This window comes from Pantherophis guttatus, chromosome 7, assembly GCF_059756535.1.
Source record: "Pantherophis guttatus breed Tessera chromosome 7, ASM5975653v1, whole genome shotgun sequence".
Taxonomy (NCBI): domain Eukaryota; kingdom Metazoa; phylum Chordata; class Lepidosauria; order Squamata; family Colubridae; genus Pantherophis; species Pantherophis guttatus.
The window spans coordinates 83,696,401-83,710,513 of record NC_142069.1 but is presented as its reverse complement, the minus strand read 5'-3'; the positions used below and the strand labels follow the sequence as shown (position 1 = coordinate 83,710,513).

Here is a 14,113-nt window from a genome sequence, read left to right as displayed (position 1 = left end):
CTGTTTCATGTCCTAAAGCTTTTAGCGTCTTGAAATATGGTCTGTAAAAATAGTATTTTCATAAGCCCTTAAAATCCTTATCTTCCTGAAATTTTTATGGATTCTAATAATAAAGCCCTTTTTGCATTCATGTCGAACACATGGAGAAGAACCAACTTGGCTACTTCAAAAGAAAACCGTCAGCATGAAATACTACGGATTGTGCTCTGATTTTACGACCCGCCTCACCGAAGAGGCTAGGTTTCTGACTTCCCTATGTTGCACAGTTATTGGCCCGGTGGAATAGGATTAAAAATGGGTATTCCTGAAATTCAGGAAAAGAAACTATTTTTGCTGGGTTATATTTGATCAGTTGCGATATGAAAAACCTTGCTCCAGCTTTCAGGTAAGGAGGAGCAACGCTGCGAGTGACAATTTTGTACAACTGTCTATTTTCCACGTTGCAAATCAGTCAAAGATTCTACACATCGGTGCTTGTCTTTGTCCCACCTCTTCACCCCCACCCCCCAAAATTGCAGGAAATTGAATTCTCTCGTATGTCCATTTTGATATTTGAACTGTATAAATAATCTAGTACCGTGTTGGCGAACCAATGGCACGCATGCCACAGGTGGCACACAGAGCCCTATCTGTTGGCATGCGAGCGTTGCCCTAGGTCAGCTCCAGTGTGTATGTGCGCGCCAGCCAGCTGATTTTCAGGCCTTCCGGTCCTACCAGAAGTTGAGAAATGGGCTGTTTCTGGCCACCGGAGGGCCTCCAGGAGAGTGGGGGGAAGGCCATTTTTGCCCTCCCCAGGCTCCTAGAAAACTTCTGGAGCCTGGGGTGGGTGAAAAACAGGCCTTCTGATCCCACCAGAAGTCGGGAAATTGGGCTGTTTCCGGCCTCTGGAGGGCCTCTGGGGACTGGGGAAGGCCATTTTCGCCCTCTCCAGGCTCCTAGAAAGCCTCTGGAGGATGAAAAATGGGCCTACCAGGCCCACTATGTGTGCCAAAAGTGGGGAGAGCACAGGGGGTGGGGTACATTGAATTATAGGTGTGGGCACGCACACGCGTGACCGCCCCCCTCCCACACTCCTCATGCTTTTGGCACGAGACAGCAAAAAGGTTAGCCATCACTGATCTAGTAGCTACATCATTGTAAACGACCTAATTGCAAAACTGCCTTGCAGTTAGATTTCAGGTAAATTTCCGAATGTAAGGGGCCCTAGGAAAGGTGTAGCAAATCTACATGCAATTCAAATACGATTCTCAGTCATCCAGATCATGGTTGTCCCAAAGGTGCTTTTTTTTCCCCCCAAAAGGCAACTGGACTTCCTTGGTCTTTTCATTGAAAACGTTTCACTTCCCATCCAAGAAGTTTCTTCAGTTCTCAGTTCAATTCAGAGAACTGAAGAAGCTTCTTGAATGAGGAGTGAAATGTTTTCAAGGAAAAGACCAAGCAGGTCCAATTATCTTCTGGAAATGCACCTTGGGAATTATAGTGTCCTTCCATCCACAATGATTTTTTTTTTTCATTATACTTTGGAGTTCTGAGGTAAAATTGGATATAATCCAACATGGCACCTGCAACCAGTGGTGGGATCCTGCCGGTTTAACAACTGGTTCGGTGATTGTACGCTGCACGGACGTGAACAGTTTTACGAAAACTTACCTTCTGCGTTACTGTTGGGGAGTAACACAGCTGAGGCATGGCAATCCGCTCTGTGGCGCAAATCAGCTGAGAAGATATAGGTCAGTAAAGCGCAGGGGCGGGTGGACGGGCCCACCTGATCGTTGGAGCTACTGGTTCGCCCAAACTGGTCCGAACCGGTAGAATCCCACCCCTGCCTGCAACCCACCTGGGGCTTTCTGAACACTTCTTCCCCTTCAGGGTGTTGTGGCTCCGTTACCTGAGCCTGTGTTATCGGCAGGAGAGGACTCCAAGAGTGAAGGAGAGGAGTTGGCAAGGCCTCCCTCTCCAGGACCCTCCTCTCTGGCAATGCCTTCGGTGTCTGCCGAAGGGCAAGAGATAGGGCCGGGGCCAAGCACATCCACGCAGCCACAGGTGGACAGTAATGAGGGAGATGAGTCTTGGCTGGACCCTCGGCAACGTCGCAGAGATAAGCGCGCGCAACAGAAGAAAAGGCGTGCCCGAGATTAGGCTGAGTCACTGGACCACACCCCACAGGCTATAAAAGAGGGTATGGTGGCCGGTTCAGCTCTGTGACAAGCAAAAAATGGATATCGGATGACCTTCTTTGTATTTACTGGACTTTGTTGATTATTGTGTATTGGCTTTGTTCCCCGACGAAGGGAGAAACTCCCCCCTCGTGAGTAAAGAATACCTGGCCACCAGCCACTGGGTTGCTGCCAATTCTGATACCGAATAAACTGTTGTCGGCTGAGTTCTTTAACTGTTGCCTGTCTGTGGGGGTGTGTGTGTGAGACGGGGACAGAACACAGGAATCCATCACACTTTGCATTCCCTAAACTTTTCATGCTATAATTTAACTACTCCAATGTTCAAAATGTTGTTGGGTGGCTAGGGCAGCAATGGCTAACCTTTTTGCCATCGCGGCCAAAAGTGGGGGGAGTGTGGGGGGGTTGCATGCATGTGTGCCCACACCTGTAATGCAATGCGCCCTGCTCCCTAGAAAGCCTCTGGAGCCTGGGGAGAGTGAAAAACGGGCCTTCCCCACCACCCCGGAGGCTCTCCAGAGTCCAGAAACAGCCTGTTTCCCGACTTCCGGTGGGCCTGGAAGGCCCAACTATCAGCTGGCTGGTGTGCGCATGCGCACTGCAGCTAAAACTAGGGCAACGCTCACGTGCCTATTGATATGGGTTGTCGCGTGTCATAAGTTCACCATCATGGGGCTAGGGAAAAAGCTGATTTAAAATGAAAAATGGAGTGGGAGATAGTTCGCAATCACACTCAGCATTTTTCCCCCTAGAAATATCTCCCTCTTACTCTGAAGAAAACAGATGTTTAACTCAGTGGTGGATACTTGTATTTATTGCAGTTTTCATGCGACTTTATATACTTATGAATACATTTCTAGTTTGATTTTAAAGTTGTAAGCCTCCCAGAGTCACCTTGTGGCACGATGGGCGGCAAAATCATTTAATAAATAAATAAATTGTTGGAAAGTCAACAAATATATGATCAGACCAATTCCTATCAAAAAGCAATTTCATTTTTTGTATTATCAATCAATTCAATGAATTCAATCAATCAGTTGGTCCAGTTGCCATGATTTAACCTTTTAAAATATTTTTGGCCTGGATGATTGAGTCTTCATTTACATTTGTAGTACATTTTGGGGAGAAATCCTTACGGTTGGTAGGGCAAGAGTTAGTACATTCCAACAAATCTGACTCTCTACTTAACTTAAATTTTTCATTTTGACTGAAGAAGTTACTTGGGTGAGTAATGAAACATCTCAGTTGAATAAACTTTGGTCCAATTGCCATGATTTAACCTTTTTAGAGATCAATTCCTATCAAAAAGCGATTACATTTGGTTGGGGTAGTATATCCAAAATTGCCTCGTAAGCAAAAATAAAAAAATTAAAAAAAAATAGTCAATATTCTTGTATACTACCCGCTTCTTTCTTCCTTCCTTCCTTCCTTCCTTCCTTCCTTCCTTCCTTCCTTCCTTCCTTCCTTCCTTCTCATTCTGTTCTCTTTCTCTCAATTTCTCTCTCTCTCTCTCTCTCTCTCTCTCTCTCTCTCTCTCTCTCTCTCTCACACACACACACACACACACACACACACACACACACACATACACACACACAATTGTAACTGGCAATTGGCCTTGAATACAACAGAAGCCAAACTAAAATTGGTTTTTTATTATTTTCAATCAAGCTATTAATATCATATTTTATAACCTCACCAATAGCCTTTTGTACAGCACTATTTTGTGATGTGTTACCACACAGCTGAGAAAATAAGGAGATCTAGTTCTTTTTCTACAGTTTGGTCTGAATGGGGAATTAAACCATGAAAAAATATTTAAGGTAAGAAGAAGGAGGAACTACAGAAGAAAATTTCCCACACCCTGAGCTAATCTCCATCTTCTGCTGCTGGTGTGTCTACAGATAGACCTTGACTTACAACAGTTCATTTAGTGACACTTTGAAGCTATAACGGCACTGAAAAAAAGAGACTTATGATAATTTGTCACACTTATGACCATTGTAGCATCTCCGTGTTCCTGTGATTTACATTCAGATGCTTGACAATTGACTCACATTCAGGGGTGAAATTCAGCAGGTTCTGATAGGTTCTGGAGAACCGGTAGCAGAAATTTTGAACAATTCTAAAGAATATTTGGGAACTTTACGTACCGCTGGGCAGGTCGTACTGCATCCTTTTTCCAGACATTCTGTAATTTGGAGTCCTGTAACCGCATCTTTCATGTTGGTGCAGGAACATTCCTTACAGCCTTCCTCCCAGGTCATGCCAAGAGGGTAGACAATGTTGCGGTGGACGCACACCTGCCAATGAGAAGTAGTTTCATTTTATCTCCTTGAGTTCTTGCAGCATGCTTGGCTTCAACCATCCATAGAGTAGAATAAAGTAGAGTAGGGTAGGGTAGGGTAGGGTAGGGTAGGGTAGGGTAGGGTAGGGTAGGGTAGGGTAGAACAGAACAGAACAGAACAGAACAGAACAGAACAGAACAGAACAGAACAAAACAAAACAAAACAAAACAAAACAAAACAGAAAATATGGAATGGAACGGAACAGAATATAAAATATGGAAGGGAAGGGAAGGGAAGGGAAGGGAAGGGAAGGGAAGAGAAGAGAAGAGAAGAGAAGAGAAGAGAAGAGAAGAGAAGAGAAGAGAAGAGAAGAGAAGAGAAGAGAAGAGAAGAGCAGAGTTGGAAGGGACCTTGGAGGTCTTCTAATTCAATCCCTGCTCAGGCAAGAACCCCTATACCATTTCAGATTGTCATGTTAAATTTTGCAATGATGGCTGCGGCTTTAAATATGCTCAGTTTAAATGTGCTAATTCTTCTCATCTCTGGGAAAGATTTTTTAAAAGGCTTTTCCTTATGTCAGGCATGAAAGATCAAGTTGACCAGTGAAAGTCCAATTAAACTGATTTATTGCTAAAAGGAATCTTCTCAAATAACCGTTAGCACCTGCTTAGAATTAGGTAAGGGTCAACGGCACTCAAGGAGGATTGACCTTAGTTCTCTTGTGGCTATGTAGGGATTCTAGGCTGATCCCTCTTTTGACTCCACCCCCAGGTTCTGCCACTCCTCCTAAACTTAAAGACTTTAAACAATGAAGTCCTTTGTTATATAATTGTCACTTGTTTGCCTTACAAAACTAACAGATAAGTTCACAGCCTTTAGAAAAACCACCCTATTCAGAGGAAGTATATCCCACCATGTGTTCACTGTACAATGTTTTAAGGAAAAGGCAACCTGATCCAGCAAGGCAGTGGATTGTGATTTTAGAGAGGAAGGTAGTTTAACTACACTTGAATAGATGCTCAGATTGCCTTGAATAGCAAGGAAGTCAAATAATTCCATCCCAAACAAAGTAAAAATCACAGGGCAGACCATGAAGCTAATGCATATAGAATTGGGGCACAAAAACACCCCCAAATTATTGAAATATCAAAATCATTTGAAAAAGAGGCCACAGTAAACTGTAAATCACCCCCTAGATGACACCATCATGAGTTTGCAAGGTCTCAAAGCAGCTGTTATTAACCAACAATCCTGGGGATTGTTCGCAAAGAGTTGACTCAAAATCAGAAGTTTGGGGGGATTGACAGATATGGATCACGGCAGGGGTCAGCAACCCGTGGCTCTGGAGCCGCATGTGGCTCTTTCATCCCTCTGCTGCGGCTCCGTCGCCAGTCAGCTCCACAATTGATAGGGCTTTCGGTTAGGACAGGTAGAGGAAAAAGGATGCTGAGCTAGGAGGAAACTCTATGGTGGTGGTGGTGGTGGGAAACAGGACTTCTGGTCAGTAGAGGAAAAAGGACACCATGCTAGGAGGAGACTCTATGGTGGGGGAACAGGACTTCCGGTTGGCTCCAGAATTGAACGGGGGGCTTCCAGTTAGGACCTTTGTGGCTCTTTGAGGGTTTAAGGTTGCCGACCCCTGGACCATGGAAAGGACTGGAGTTGATGGTTTGGTTTTGATTTTTACCTGATCTGGAATGCATGTAGTAGATGTGCAGCCACAATCATTGGTGACAGACGATGAGAGATAACCCGGTGGGCAGGTCACCGTTGAATTGTTACAGCTACAAACACACTGAAATTTATCGCAGCACTGAGTCTTCACCCAAATCAGTTTACGGTGTGGTGGGCAGTACGGGGTGGACTTTGGCTCGCATTCTTCCTTTTTGCAGACTGCCAATCAAATCGGAAAACCCAAATAGTTAGCAGGAGAGGGTTTCCTTCCCCCACCCCGTGTTATAGGAAATGGGGGAAAAAAGGTGAAATAGAAAACTTATAGCAGACCAAATAGGAGAAACGTTAGGAAGTCAACCCAGCATTTGGTGGTTGAAAGGAGTATTACCGCAAGCATAATCGGGTCGACATCCTCCAGGATTTGTCTGGATTAGTTGGAGACCATCTTCGCAGTGAGGGATGGGGGGCAATTTACAGGAGATCAGATCGCAGACTAAACACAGGAAAAAAAAAACAAGAGAGATTATTACTTGCAACAAACCACAGAACAGGATCTATTCCGAGCATCAAGGAGGCAACAGGCCTGTTGCCAATTGTAAAAAGATGGCTTAAGACTCTTGAGTTGCCTTTGGTGAGATGGGTGGCATACTGGATGGATGGATGGATGGATAGATAGATAGACAGACATGGATGGATGGATGGATGGATGGATGGATGGATGGATGGATGGACAGACATGGATGGATGGATGGATGGATGGATGGATGGACAGACATGGATGGATGGATGGATGGATGGATGGATAGATAGACAGACATGGATGGATGGATGGATGGATGGATAGATAGACAGACATGGATGGATGGATGATGGATGGATGGACAGACATGGATGGATGGATGGATGGATGGATAGATGGATGGATAGATAGATAGATAGATAGATAGACAGACATGGATGGATAGATGGATAGATGGATGGATGGATGGATGGATGGATGGATGGATAGGGATGAATGGATAGATGGATAGATGGATGGATGGATGGATGGATGGATGGATGGATGGATGGATAGATAGATAGATAGATAGATAGATAGATAGATAGATAGATGATAGACAGATAGACAGAGACAGCACAGACAGACACACAGATATGGATGGATGGATGGACAGATGCACAGACAGATATGGATGGATGGATGGATGGATGGATGGATAGATAGATAGATAGATAGATAGATAGATAGATAGATGATAGACAGACAGACAGAGACAGCACAGACAGACACACAGATATGGATGGATGGATGGATGGATGGACAGATACACAGACAGATATGGATGAATGGATAGATAGATGATAGATGATAGATGACAGATAGATAGATAGATAGATAGATAGATAGATAGATAGATAGATAGATGTGGATGGATGGATGAATGGATGGATCAATGGATTGATGGATGGATGGATTTTTCACAGAAATTGCAGGTTCAATTACGGTCATAAATTGAGGATTATTTGTACTGCAATGTGGCAATGACTCTCAGGAACCTACCGCATTCAAAGGCTGGACAGCACTGATTGGAATTCCTCTGGAGTCTTGGAATCTCACAGGGACCACAGTCAATGGCTGAGAAAGAGAGGGTGGGGGAGGAAGAGAGAGTCTCAACATCATTCTGTATCGTGATGACCAAATCGGATGCAGTATTCCAAGTCTGGCTTACCAGTGCAGTATAAAACAGTATTAGCATTTCACATGATCTTGATTCTATCCCTCTGTTGAGGCAACCTAGGATTCCATTGGCTTTTTTGGCCGCTGCAGCACATGGCTGGCTCATATCGAAATGGTTGTCAAAACTCATCTAACAACAAGAATTTCACGGGTTCAGAATAGGTGCCTCAGGTGGGAAGAAGGGAGAAAAGATGAGGAGATCTGCTTCCTGAAAGATCGGGCCTGGGTTTTCGCCTCGGCACTACAAAATGGATCTCAAATCAAGACTTGGGAAAAGGCACAGGACATGCATAACCCTGCAAGTGAATCTGGAACATCTTCATCTCTCTTTTGAAAATGGGAAGAGTTGTCATAAGACTCGCTGCTGAGATCTTTATAGAGTGGTACCAATACCACTCTATAAAGCCTTAATAAGACCACACCTAGAGTACTGCAGAGGTGGGTTGCCCCTGGTTTAGACCGGTTTGCAAGAACCGGTAGTAAAACTGGCAGGAGACTCCACCCACTGACCCGGATGTCATCACAGATGATCTGTGCATGCGGGAGCAATGCGAACCGGTAGTAAAGATATGTAGAACCCATCCCTGGAGTACTACATCCAGTTTTGGTCACCATACTGAAGGAAATGAATAATAAGTTACTCTTTTATAAAAGTGTTTAATGTATTAAAAAGCTATGATGTTCTTACTGTTGCAAACAAAACATTAGAAAGGAAAAAAAAGTACCTAATATTACATATAATCACGGCAGCTAGGTTAGCCCTAGCACAAGTCTGGAAAACAGATCAATTGCCAACGGAGCAGCAAATAATTCAAACAATTTACACATGTGCAGAAATGGATAGACTAACGTTGAAATTGAAAGATAAGGAAGACTCACAGTATTTTAAGAGATGGGACAGTTGGTATGAGTGGATAAACCAATGGAAAAGAAGGTAAAGTCAAAATTTAGTAAGAAATTAAAAGTAATAATTATACACCGTCATTAAAGGGAAAAAAAAGGGAAAATAAGTTTTTGTATATATGTGTACTTATATACATTATATATACTTTGTTTGTTGTTTGTTGATACTGTTGATTGTATTTTAAGGTTGTGAATGTTTTATACAATTTTATCTTTTTTTAAAAATCTAATAAAGTTTGTTTTTTAAAATTAAAAAAAAGTGTTTAATGTATTAAAAAGCTATGATGTTCTTACTGTTGCAAGCTGACCACAAATTGTAATCAGTAGAGACAATGCGTTAGGAGTTGCTAAAAGCTCCCTTGAAGGCACGAACCTACGCCTTGGGCAAAACCATTATCAGTAAAAAAAGGAACATCCGCCAAAGGTGAAGTTAAAAGTAAACATGATAAGATAGTCATTGTTAGACAGGAATTGTCAAGATGACCCTTTGAAGTGTAAAACAACTTGAAGAATGACTTAGGAGAATACAGGGGAGTTGGGAGGGCTTCTTAGGCGTGGCGTGCATTGTGTAGGAGTATAAAATATGTAGCTTGAAAACTGCTTCTTGCACTCTTTGAACTCAATCCTTTTGGGAAAGGTCCAAGAGGCCGCACTTGCAACCGCTTTTTATTTTTCTTCATTTTATCTCCAATAAACCTTTGATTTTGTGAACCAGACTTGTTTATGAATTATGAGGATTAAAATATTTGGGTCTTATATCTCACAATACTATAAAAAAGATGTTGAGACTCTAGAAAAAGTGCAGAAAAGAGCAACCAGGATGATGAGGGGACTGGAGGCTAAAACATACGATGAACGGTTACAGGAACTGGGCATGGCTAGTCTAGTGAAGAGAAGGACCAGGGGAGACATGATAGCAGTCTTCCAATATTTGAGGGGCTGCCAAAGAGAGGAGGGGGGTCAAGCTGTTTTTCAAAGCACCTGAAAGCCAGACAAGAAATAATGGATGGAAACTGATCAAAGAGAGATTCAACCTGGAAATAAGGAGAAATTTCCTGACAGTGAGAGCAATCAACCAGTGGAACAGAAGTTGCCTTCAGAAGTTGTGGGCGCTTCATCACTGGAAGCTTTCAAGAAGGGACTGGACTGCCATCTGTCAGAAATGATGTAGGGTCTCCTGCCTGGGCAAGGGGTTGGACTAGATGGCCTACAAGGTCCCTTCCAACTCTGTTATTCTATATTCTCATCTTGCCACGGCCATCTTGCCACGGCCATCTAGCCGTGTGACAATCCACACGGGATAACTCAAACGTGACCCACATTCTCTGCCACGGTTTCTTCGACACGATTTCCCTTATTTTCGTCAAGCGACATCATGTCGAAGAGACAGTGGCGTATGACGTTTATCACGTTTGAGTTATCCCACGTGGAATTGTCCCCGTGGCAAGATGGCTGCCCCGTGGCAGGTTGCCCCATTCCACGCAATGCCTTTTGAAAAGACGGTTGGGCTTACGTTTGGCTGTCGGGCAAGGCTGATCTGCGCAATTAACGGTCCTGTTCTCCAAGCACATACAGACTTTGCAGGGCTCTGTGGAAGGAATCCACGTTTCCAAGGGCTGTTGAGAAAAAAAAAAAAAAGAAGAAATGAATCTTTCTAATTGGCTTGGATGCAAACGAAAGCTACTGCCTTTGACACGAGGTACAAATAATTTCAGGGCCTCGCCCTTTTCCCCAATTGCACGAACACGCTCCTGTAAATACTGGAAAAAAGAGAAAACGTGTTGCTCTTCGTTAAATAAAGCATACCAAATATTGACTCAATAAGACAAGTAAAGCCAGACTTTGGAAAAATTCAGGACGTATAGTGTTTCGCATTATTCCTTGGTCATGCATTTTATAACAAAGGCACACCAGCTTCTTTTACACTAAAAACGTTCCAGATTCCTCCGTGAGCGTATCCTTTCCTAAGAATATAAGGCTGATGGTAAACAGACACGGAACTACATAGTGTAAGTCCTGGGAGAGGCTACTAAAAAGCAATAAATAACTCCGGAGAGCCATGGACACCAAAGGTGTTCCACAGATGGAAACAAAATGAGAGGAAAATATTAAATAGCCTAAGGCTACTCCTGCTCACAAGCTGAGATTTTCATTTCTGAGGTAGACCTAGGATTTTTGCCTCAGGTTCCATTTTGAAAATTATTGTCCCCCGTGACGTAATATTTATTTCGTTATAAGTTTTGGAGTTATGGAACTTTGTATTAATGGTGAGGGGGAAAAAGCCCAACAAAATAAAGATCAGATTCCTTCTTTTGTTGTAAACATTATGATTATTATCTTTCAAACTATTTATACCCAGACAACATGCTGTTTAATTGAAAATGGAATTTTTACATGTTAAAAAATAAAAAACTTTATGCAATATATATCTATATCTATATCTATATCTATATCTATATCTATATCTATATCTATATCTATATCTATCTATATCTATCTATCTATCTATCTATCTATCTATCTATCTATCTATCTATCTATCTATCCCCGGACAACATGCTGTTTAATTGAAAATGGAATTTTTACATGTTAAAAATATTTCGATGTTGGGCTATTCTGGGTGGCTTACAATTAAACGGGGAAAAAATGTAACAATAACAATAGCAAAGGAATACTATATAAATAATAAACAGTGGGAGTATAGGTAGTTCTCGACTTACGGCCACACCTGAGCCCAAAATTTCTGTCGCTAAGTGAGACAGCTGTAAAGTGAGTTTTGTCCCATTTTACGACGGTTGTTACGTGAATCACTGTAGTTGTTAAGTTAGTAACACGTTTCTTAAGTGAATCTGGCTTCCCTATTGACTTTGCTCATCAGAAGGTCGCAAAAGGGAATCACGTGATCCCAGAACACTACGACCGTCATAAATACGAGTCAGTTGCCAAACCTCTGAGTTTTGATCACGTGACCGTGGGGAATGCTGCAACGATCCTAAATGTAAAAAAAACCTAACATAAATCACTTTTTTTCAGTGCTGTCGTAACTTCGAACCATCACTAAATGGATTGTTGTAAGTCGAGGACGACAGTACCTGCTGAAGTTGATACGCTGTGGACGGCACTGAAATATAGACCGGATCCTATGAAATCTGGAAGTTCCTGTCTCTCTGAAGGTTTTTCATTTTCTCAGCAACAGTAACAGAGTTGGGAAGGGATCTTGGAGGTCATCTAGTCCAACCCCCTGCTCACGCAATCCCTGTACACCAATCCCTGTACTAGGGATTCAAACCACCAAACTGCCGACCTTTCTGATCGACAAGTCTTAGTGTCTTAGCCACTGAGCCACCTAGTCAGGATTATAGTAGATAAAGGAAAAGGTTCCCCTCGCACATATGTGCTAGTTGTTCCTGACTCTAGGGGGCGGTGCTCATCTCTGTTTCAAAGTCGAAGAGCCAGCGCTGTCCGAAGACGTCTCCGTGGTCAGGTGGCCGGCATGACTCAACGCCAAAGGTGCACGGAACGCTGTTACCTTCCCACCTAAGCTGGTCCCTATTTTTCTACTTGCATTTTTTTTAACATGCTTTCGAACTGCTAGGTTGGCAGAAGCTGGGACAAGGAACGGGAGCTCATCCCGTTACGCAGCACTAGGGAGTCGAACCGCTGAACTGCCGACCTTTCGATCGACAAGCTCAGCGTCTTAGCCACGGAGCCACCACATCCCTTTTTTATAGTAGATAGATGGCCCTTTTATGACTTGCGGACTTCAACTCCCAGAATCCCTGAGCCAGCCATGCATGGCTGGCTCAGGGATTCTGGGAGTTGAAGTCCGCGAGTCATAAAAGGGCCATACTTGTTCCCCACCTCTGCAGTAGATGATGGGAATCCAGAGTGAAAGCCTCACCTGATGGCGACTTCCATCTTCGCTGATGCATTGGGAGCAGATGTCTTCGTGAACGCAGGTGCCATTCAGGATGACCTGTCCCGGCGGACAGAAACAGCCCTCTGTGGGATAGTCTGTACAGATTTGCATGTTGGTCCCATTCTCACAGTGCTTTGTGCAACCTTTCTGGCAATGCTGGTATATCAGAGAAGCTGGGCATTTCATGGCTGCAGAGGTCAAGCAAATAAAAGAAGTCCAACAAAGTCCATTAGAAAAATAAGCAGGGGTAACCCCGGCAGAACGTAAATTAGTCAAGAAAGGATCAATGTAAAATTGTGCTAAAAATAAACCACCTCTAAATAAGCACCCCTGGATGCTCGAAGTAGGTTGGGGGAAAAAAAATCTAATTAGACTAAGTACAATTCTTGCCAACAGCGAGAACTGCCAAAAATGTCATTTCAGATTTTGATCGCGGGACTCTGCCAAGCAAATTCAAAAGCTGAAGCGCAAAAGAAGAAGTCAGTTTCAGGAGTAGTTAAAACAATAGCTCGGATGAGAAATAACTACAGGTGGTCCACGACTTGAGCCCCAAAAAGTTATGTCGCTAAGTGAGACGTTGGTTTAAGTGTCTTTCATCTCCCACTTTTTATTTTTTTAAATAGTTTTTATTGAACACTTTCCAACTTTAAAAAACACAAGGAAAAAAAAAGGAAAAATAAAAAACAAATACAAATAAAAACAAATAAAAAACACAAAGATTACAACAGTATAATTTTACAGCTTTCCGTATCAGCATGTATATTCTGCTTTTGCAATTCACTATTCAATACTTGCCTTCTCATAGATTTTAACAATTCTAATAATAGTATAATAATTATATTATAATAATATAATATGTTCTGATTTTAAAAGTCCAAAAACTATAATATAAAGATAAATGTATATACGTATAATCATCTCCCACTTTTTAAAACGAATACGGGTAATCCTCAATTTATGACCACAATTGAGCCCAAAACTTATGTTGCTAAGCGTGTTAAGTGAGCTTTGCCCCCCCCCCCAATAATACCATTAAGAGGAAGAGGAGGGGAGGACAGGGGGTTAAGAAAGCAACTTTTCTGAGTGAAAATTCATTCTGCTTTAGGGAACCATGATTAAGGAAAAAACAGAATAGAACAGAATAATTAGATAATAGATAATAACATTCGCTTTTCAGGTACTCCTTGACTTATGACCATAATTGGGACTGGAACTTCCATCACTAAGAGTTGTGGTTGTTAAGTGATTTGTGCCTAGTTTTACAAGCTCTTTGCTGTGGGGGTTAAGTGAATCACATGGTTGATAAGCCAATCCAGAATGGAATGGAATGGAATGGAATGGAATGGGATGGGATGGGATGGGATGGGATGGGATGGGATGGGATGGGATGGGATGGGATGGGATGGGATAGAAT

At 42.7% G+C, this 14,113-nt stretch overlaps 1 protein-coding gene across 1 annotated transcript in view; it reads right to left on the bottom strand.

Moving 5' to 3' along the window:
• Nucleotides 1-14,113, bottom strand: part of VWF (von Willebrand factor) — a 195,543-nt gene that overhangs the window by 31,701 nt on the left and 149,729 nt on the right. The window contains exons 38-43 of the mRNA XM_060684131.2: nucleotides 12,682-12,887; nucleotides 10,294-10,396; nucleotides 7,701-7,775; nucleotides 6,528-6,632; nucleotides 6,153-6,358; nucleotides 4,331-4,480 (exon numbers count right to left, since the gene is read on the bottom strand). Coding sequence (XP_060540114.2) covers nucleotides 4,331-4,480; nucleotides 6,153-6,358; nucleotides 6,528-6,632; nucleotides 7,701-7,775; nucleotides 10,294-10,396; nucleotides 12,682-12,887 — 845 coding nt within the window. The remainder of the gene's footprint in view (nucleotides 1-4,330; nucleotides 4,481-6,152; nucleotides 6,359-6,527; nucleotides 6,633-7,700; nucleotides 7,776-10,293; nucleotides 10,397-12,681; nucleotides 12,888-14,113) is intronic.